At 45.2% G+C, this 8,594-nt stretch overlaps 1 protein-coding gene across 1 annotated transcript; it reads left to right on the forward strand.

Annotated features, from left to right (window-relative positions):
• The first annotated feature begins 259 nt into the window (after positions 1-259).
• Positions 260-4,927, forward strand: LOC147608638 (pentatricopeptide repeat-containing protein At5g27110-like). Its single transcript, XM_086789483.1, has one exon. It carries the CDS (start codon positions 615-617, stop codon positions 3,609-3,611), a length of 2,997 nt encoding a protein of 998 aa, XP_086645609.1. The 5' UTR covers positions 260-614; the 3' UTR covers positions 3,612-4,927.
• Positions 4,928-8,594: the final 3,667 nt, after the last annotated feature.

The raw sequence follows: 8,594 nt of genomic DNA on the forward strand, positions 1-8,594 counted from the left end.
AAGTAGAACTCACAAGGTATGCAAGTGACCTCCATCTCACGCATGGAAAGTATCACATGCATTATCACAAAGGTTGATCCAAGTCCTTTATAACATGAGGACATTACAAAGTGTTGTTCAAAGAGTTCACATGGTGTTTGATATGTGCTAGGATATGAAAATTTCTTTAATTTTTTAGATGAAAGGATTATTGGATTTGAAGAAGAAAATGTCCTCAACCACTATCTAATCACTTGAAAGTCAAAGAATTGCTGGCAAACCACATATGGTGCAAGGAAGCAATTGAGGATGCTGCCTGCTCCTTGATTACTAAAGAGAAAGACGCTCAGGATGAAGAGTTGGCAAAATACATTTGCCAACTGCAAACAGTATCGACAAAGAATAAAGCCTCCTAGTTTCTGTTTATTTCGATATTGGAGTTAAGCTTCTTCTTTAGCTTTATGTATATTTTCTCTACTTCTGTTTTCCAGTCTTTTCAAAAAAAAGTTTTTCTTAAAAATGTGCAAATTTGGAATGCTTTCCTCCAAAGGCAGGAGAAAGTTTTACCAAACCAAGGGGACCATTTCTCAATCGAGGAGGGATGGCTGCTCTGACGATTCTCTCTCTCCATCAGGATGGTGGTTCTTCCGATGCAAGCTCATGCCCTAGTACTCCCGCTAAAGCATCAATGCGAGCAGAAGGAGAGACAGAGGAAAGAAACCTTCTCGGGCTCATCGGACTGCTGGGACGACAAGGGAAGCTTCCGCCACAGGCTGGAGCTAACTAGCAGCTCCTACAAGGCCCCGCCTGTGCACGATCGGCTTCCCACAATCACTGTCCTGCACCACCATGGCGAACAGATCCATTGCCATGGCGAGATTCAAGCCCTGTGTGAGCAAGGGCAGCTGGACAGGGCTTTGTATGCCCTTTCTCGCTTGGACACAGCCGCTTCCATTCATGTGTATCTATCCCTCCTCAAGGCTTGCAACAGGAGGAAGGACCTGGCTCACGCCAAGCGTGTCCGTGCTCATCTCGCCCAGCATAGGGTGGAGCTCGCCGGATTGCTTGGCGACTATTTGGTTGTGACGCTGGCCAAGTGCTGTGCCATTGAAGAAGCACTAGAGGTATTCCATACATTGGCGCATGGCACTGTTTTTTCCTGGACTGCCATCATCTCTGCCTACAATGAGTGTGGCTGTGGTGAAAAAGCACTCAAAATGTATGATCTGATGCAAGAGGATGGTGTGGAACCAGATTGCCGTACCTTTGTCAGCCTATTCAAAGCTTGTGGCAGTATACCTGATCTTCAGGAGGGCAAGAAACTACATACTGAGGCCCGCAGAAAGGGTTTGGCATCGGATGTGTATGTCAGTAACACCCTTGTGAGTATGTATGGAAAGTGTGGGAGCATCGTGGAAGCAGAAAATGTGTTTGGCTCGATGCCCAAGCGTAACTTTGCATCTTGGACTTCAATGATATCAGCATATGTTGAGCAGGGCCAAGGAGAAAAGGCTCTACGGTTGTACAGACAGATGCAAAAGGAAAACGTTAATCCAAACCAGCATACATTTGCAGTTACCCTTCAGGCATGCTATGGCCTTTCTGACAGCAAAGAATCCCAGGGGACATCCTCAAAATATATGTGTTTGGAAATCGGACAGGCATTGCATGCTGATGTTCGGAAAAGTGGTTTGGCTTCGAATGTTTTTGTTGGTACCACCCTTGTGCACATGTATGGAAAGTGTGGGAGAATCAAGGATGCAGAGAATGTCTACGCTGCATTGTCTCACTGTGACAATGTTTCGTGGAATGCTATGCTTTCTGCATATATTGAACAGGGACAAGGAGAAATGGCATTACAGTTGTACAGACATATGCAAGAGCAAGGTATGACTCCAAACCAAAAGACATTTGTGATTGCACTTCAGGCATGTGTCATTCTTGCAGAGAAGGAAGAAGCTATTATTGTGGAGGGGCAATCAACTAAAGCAATGTCCGTGGAAAGTTGCCAGGCATTACATGCTGATGCACAGAAAAAGGGCTTTGCTTCAAATGTGTTCTTTGGAACCACCCTTCTTGGCATGTATGCCAAATGTGGGATCATTGTGGAAGCAGAGAATTTATTTGGTGAATTATCTAGGCGTGATGTAGTGTCATGGACTGCAATGCTCACTGCATATGTTGAACATGGCCAAGGAGAGAAGGCTTTGCATTTGTACAGACAAATGCAAGAAGAAGGTGTGGATGCAAATGAGCAGACATTTGTGATTGCCATTCAAGCCTGTGGCACCCTTGGAGACAAGGTAGAAGCCACTGCTGCAGAGGGGCTATCGTTAGAAATTGGCATGGCATTGCATGCTGATGCTAGAAGGAAGGGATATGATTTAAATGTCTTTGTTAGTACTGCCCTTGTGGGTATGTATGGCATGTGTGGGACCATTTTGGAAGCTGAGAGTGTCTTTGGTGTATTGCCTCAGCGTGATTTAGTGTCATGGAATGCCATGCTCACTGTATATGTTGAGCAAGGCCATGGAGAGAAGGCTTTACAGTTGTACAGAAAGATGCTGGAGGAAGGCGTGAGTCCAGACCAGAAGACATTTGTGATTGCCCTTCAAGCATGTGGCACTTTGGCAGAGGAAGAAGAAGCCAAATTTGTAGACGAGGATGGATCAATCAAACTGACACCATTGGAGTTTGTCTCGGCATTGCATGATGATGTGCAGAAAAAGGGCTTTGCTTCTGATGTCTTTGTTGGTAACACACTTGTCACTATGTATGGAAATTGTGGGATTCTTGTGGAAGCAGAGAATGTGTTTGATGCATTGTCACAGCACGAGATTGTGTCATGGAATGTAATGCTCTCGGTGTATGTTGAGCATGGCGAAGGCGAGAAGGCATTACAGCTGTACAGTCAGATGCAAGATGAAGGTGTGACTTTAAATGACGTTACTCTTGTCTGCATTCTTCAAGCCTGCAGTGAAACGGGAAGCTTGACAACATGTCAGCAACTTCATTTTAGCATTGTCTCCGCTGGGTATGATTTGAATCCCTCCCTGGCAGCCACTCTAATCCATGCTTATGGGAATTGTGCAAGCATGACAGATGCGCATACAGTTTTTGATGGGCTGTCCCATCCTGATATTGTATCATGGAATGTGTGTATTGCTGGTTATGCAGGAGAGGGAAATTATGCAGCAAGCATGCAAATGCTTGCGGAAATGCAACTGGCGGGTACAAAGCCAGATGGAGTGACACTGGCCTCGGTTCTTTCAGCATGCAGTCATAGTGGTCTGGTGGTCCAAGGTCTTGAGTACTTTGAATCCCTGTGCAGGGTTTATGGTATAATTCCTGACTTAAAGCATTATAGTAGTACTGTAGACCTTCTTGGACGTGCAGGGGACTTGAAAAGGTTAGAGAGCATATTAGGGATGATGCCAATGCAGGCCGATCTGAGCATTTGGTTACCACTGCTTGGTGCATGTCGTGTGCATGGCAATGCGGAGCTGGGAAAACAGGCATTTGACTATGCAATCAATCTGAAGCCCAAAGAGGCAACTGCATACGTTTTAATGTCAAACATCTATGCTGATTTTGGGTTGCATGAAGAGAACTTTGGATGGGAAGCTGTGTAGAGGGAGCTTGGCCAGGGCTGGTCAAAATAGAGTACACTTTTTTTAACTTCATTACACTCCCTCCCTCCAATTGATTTGTGAAGAAGAAAATCTGCTCATTGGAGAGTTTCTATTGTCCTTCAAGTGACCGATGACTGTGACAAAGTGGGGGAGAGAAGGGCTGAGGGCTTGCCGGCTGAAGAGGCTTGTAATTTTTTTTTTCCGGGAAAAAGATCCTTCAATTAGTTAAAGAGAAAACAGCCACAAAGGGCTAAATATAAACTCGCTTCATATAAGGGCGGGAAACAAGTGATCATAAGGGGGAGAGATGCTTCTCCTCCGGCTGGCCGCTCTATGAGGAGAAGGCTATCTCATACAGGGGGAGGGGGGGGAAACAACCACACAGGTAAGGGAAAATGCAAATTGGGAAGGAAGGTAAGGGTAAATGCAAGGCATTTATGTTAAGTTCAGCATTAAGGTACCATTTCTGGCAGGATTCTCTTGAGCTTATCCCTGTGACTATGCAGGAAGAAAGAGGAAATGTGAGCCTTCAGTGCTGGCTGGTCGAACAGAAACAAAGGTTTACTGGTGGACGTCTCCAAGTTCGTCCCTCTCTGTATTCTCTGCCTCGTTTCACAGGCCTGAAACCCAATTTTTCATCTGTACAAAACCCTAATTTGCTTCATTCTTTACGTAAGCCTCTTCTTCAGCCATGGCTTCCGTCCTTGCCTTCCCTTTTCTTCCCAAGAAAGCCCTAACCTATGCCTTACCCTGAACACATCAATTGAGACAGGAGGCAACGCCATCAAGCAGGGTCTTGCATAGTATACGAAGGCCTACCACTGTATACATTATGGTGAAGAGTGTAGGCCATGTTACTCTCTAAGCGTTATGGTGAAGAGGCTAGGCCAGAACCTGAAGCAAGAGGGGGAGGGGGAGCGCCGATAAGTCGGGCTAAATGGTGGCTGTAGCAGGAATCAACTTGATGATGGAAGCCAGCAGAAGTTCCAGCAGAAAGGGATGCATTGCGAGGATCCCTTCTTGGCTTAAAGGCTGCTTATGAAGGTCACCATGGCTGACAACTGCATGGAACCCTGCAATCCCTGGATGTATATCTGCACAAGCAATCTGGTGTGACTGCCCCTGGCACAGGCATCTCTCCCATTGACACTGCAGTCTCCCTTGCTCTGAGAGATGCTGTGGGAACAAATCCATCTTCTTATTATTCTGCATGCCTCTCTTGGGCATACTGCATGTTTATGATGAGCCAATGCAAATATTTATAAGCTCATTGTTATATTGAAGAGAAGATATGCATGTGAAATCTTTCAGAGGAAGTCATGGAAGGGTGTTTTCTCACTGAACAAGAGAACAGGTTCTCTTTTTTTTTTTTCTTTTTTGCGAGTGGGTACTGAAATCACATGCCACTAGGGTAGATTCGAACCTTTTAGTTGGTGCTAATGCTGGGCTACAGCCCAGGAAGCAAGAAGAGGTTCTCTTTTAAAAAAAAACTACATCACATACCTTTTATCGCTCCTTCATGGAGTGGGGGGGAGGGGTGAGCCAGAACTCGTGTCCCCCCAGAGAGAACTGCCAGCTCTAACCGGTGAGCTATTGCCCCCACTCCCGAGGAGGTTCTCTTCAAAGGGCCTACCTTTGCTCTTTGTTGAGAGAGAGAGAGAGAGAGAGAGAGAGAGAGAGAGAGATTGAGATTTATTAACGTCTACAAAAGACTCGAAGGGCCTATGATACCATGAACAGTACAATGATGCCATGGGTATACAGTGCCATGGAAAAAACTAAAAAAGAATGTGAAATCTGAAAACTGAAACATGACTCTATAAGCTTCCAGATGGCATGTGTTATGGTGAGGGCATGCCATGTCAACAGGGAAGGTCATGGATTTGTCTGTGTGTGGTAGAGATCCTTGGTGCTCTGGGTCGGGGTTGCTTGGAACGTTGGATGGAGTAGGGGGATGCGAATATGGGTGTGTTTACGGCTGATATGAGCTGATGTTGATACGGCTATGTCCTCTGTCCCTATGTTGTCTGAGCTCCTCAGGTACACATCCTGAGCCATCTTTGGTCCTCATACTACACCACCACATCACATGCTCTGTGCGTCGCGATTGGTCAGCTCTCAAAGTATCTTCCTGCTGCCCCTGAGTAGAGACTGGCAGAGCTGAGAACATCCCCATGAAAGGAGCAAATATCCAGAGTATGCACCATAGGGGAGGTAGAGAGGATGAGGCTCACTATATGTTCAGATGCCCAGCATATTATGAGATACAGGGGAGATTTCACTGCCTCTTCCCAGAGCGTTTCGGACCATTGGCATGGTGGTTATGCATGTACCTCAGGATCTCAAAAAATCCATCGCTCGTGAGTCTCAAAACATGTTTCATGTAGAACTCACGTTTCGTCCCTCTCATGATGACACCTAACTTTGATGTGTGTGTAGACTAAGTAGATCCAACCGGAGGATCCGGTTATCTCCTGTCATGAGAGGTCGAGGTGTGGGGAGTCTAGATTGTAGTATTGAAATGATCCATCTGCAAACATGTGCATGAAACTATTCAACTACCTTACAGTACCATACTTGCTTTGGTGAGGGTGGTGGTGTCCGTCTTCTCCGGGCAGCTCGGCGTCTCTCTTGCTCCCGCTTCCGCTCCCTCTCATAATACAATAGTATAGAAGGCTCTAGTGCTTGCCGAGGGAGATGGTCTCTGTCCAGGGAGTATCCATGTTGAAAGTAAGTAATGGTTTGGAAGGGATGCTGGAAGAGAGCATATGTGACTAGTGGGGCTACCCCAAACTCCGCATGTATTATGCCATGGTATGCATTGGAGCATTGATGGCTTATCATGCGTGACAACATCAGCACATGAAGCCTCTCAATACTCCTCCACACATCCTTCTTGAATCTTGGTCCCCAAATGTCTACAAAAGACCAAAAGGGTATATCTAACCAAAATTGTTACAATTCATCTAGAAGTAATTGTATCCAATGAAAGACAAGTCATCTAGCTAAAATAGCTTTAGTTTTGTAATGGTTGAAGCATGTGGTGGGAGGAATCATCTAGCTAAGAAGAGGGAAGAAGTTAGCATCTTAGGTATAAGCCTCAATGTGCTAAAGGGGAAGTCAATGCATATCCTCGGCATGTGTGATCTCTTATAAAATCTCTGTCGTGCCAGTAGTGAAGTACTTGTATCTCTGGAGGATCTGTTAGATTTGGAGCGGTTGTGTGGAGGATTGCCTCAGACAAGTGGACATCTAGCCGGTGCAATTGGAGTGCTCTCTTCAATATGACTTGGAAGGTGGGCTAGATAGGCTGCCAATGTGTTGTCTAGGTGAGGTCATCTGAGTCTAGGGTCCTTTGTTAACAAATTTGTAGGTTAACATGGTTTACCCATCCAATATATTGTAAGATGCTTTGCCATCTTATTGCGCAAATGGGCACTTATCATTTGGAAACTCTACCGACTTCGTGTATAGAGTTGCTTAAGACTTGTAATAGAGACTCGATCATTTTTAAGTTTGGTCGGCCTAGTGTGAAAACTAGTCATTTGCATATAAGTCATTTTTTACAATAAGCAAAGGACAATAATTCCCTTGCAATAGTTTACTTATGAGCTCTCCTCTTCCCTCTTCTTGCTTTCTTGTATGCCATTGAATCTTGCTTGCTTGATGGATTCATGCTAGATAGGTTTCATTGTAGGTTTTCTTTTTGCATTAGCTTCCCTTTCATTTCCCACCTGTTGTGAGAGAGAGCCATCATGAAGGACTATCTCTGTTTGCCTCCATATAGGCATAGAGAGCTCTACCTTCACCCCATTTGCATAGAGAGAGCCATCGTGAAGGAATATCTCTTTTTGCCTCCATCTAGGCATAGAGAGCTCTACCGTCATCCCATTGGCAAAGGAGCATTCCGGTGTGACAATGGAGTGAGGACGTGATGGAGGAGCTAGCACACTTATATAGGGAAGTTGCAATTTACAGCTCTAAGGCAAGATCCAATGACATATGCCTCGGCAAGGCTAAGGTAAGCTCTAGCAAGGGATGCTTGTCCATTACTTATTGTCAAAAATGGCTTATATACAGATGACTAGTTTTGACACTAGGCCGACCAAACTTAAAAATGGATTGACCTCTATTACTAGTCTTAATAGCTATATATATGGACTTTGTAGACTTTTCCTATTTGACATTAAATACATGGTAAGGCTGCTGTATATATTCCAACGCCGTCTAATAAAAGACAAGTATGTGCTTGTGTAGGCAAGATGGCAAAGCGCCTAATGGTAGGTCAAGTAGGTGAAACCATATTAATCTATGGAGTGGTTAACATACCTCCCTTCTTAATGGTGATCGTGTCCTCCCGTCACCTAAGTCAATGGTGAAGTTGTTGTCAGGGTGGAAGGGTGTGGATGGTCTAGGATACGCCATGAAATTGGCAACCGAGATTAAGTGGTATGGTTCGGGACTGATTCCCAGCTGAATGTAGGGCAAAGTGGTGAGAAGCTTCGATGGAGGTAGCTTGTCGAGGCAGCATAGAAAGTGATAGGCAATGTAGGGATTCTTCATGCTAGGCTTTTGTTGGTTGTGGAAGTGGCGTAGACCCTTCATTTGGAGGTAGTTGGTAGAAGCAATCTGTACTGCATGATTGGCGGAATGAGCACAGGATCACCATGTAATGATTTGCATGGGTACATGGCAGTCCAGATCTTCATGGCAGGACATGAGAGTATGTCCCGATTTCACAGCATGATGATAAGAGATGAGCCTCCTTCGTGGGCGAATACGTTGAGACGATAAGGTTGTGATGGTGGCGAAACAGAGGTTATAGGCATTGAAGCTCTTTAGAGGTACGTTTAAGGTCAAGAGTTCTTCAAGCAATGGATCGTACCATGGGCCTGCCATGGTTTCCCCATTCATAAATGTACGCGGATGGTTGTCGGTGATGAGGATCAATGCAGGCATGTGAAAGAAAAGTACCTATGTGTC

Source organism: Cibotium barometz, chromosome 53, assembly GCF_041138505.1.
Source record: "Cibotium barometz isolate CiBa-2024 chromosome 53, ASM4113850v1, whole genome shotgun sequence".
NCBI classification, from domain to species: Eukaryota; Viridiplantae; Streptophyta; class Polypodiopsida; order Cyatheales; family Cibotiaceae; genus Cibotium; species Cibotium barometz.

Bases quoted from the DNA above. Each gene is read 5' to 3' on its own strand.
- LOC147608638 (XM_086789483.1), top strand. From the start codon at position 615: ATGGTGGTTCTTCCGATGCAAGCTCATGCCCTAGTACTCCCGCTAAAG.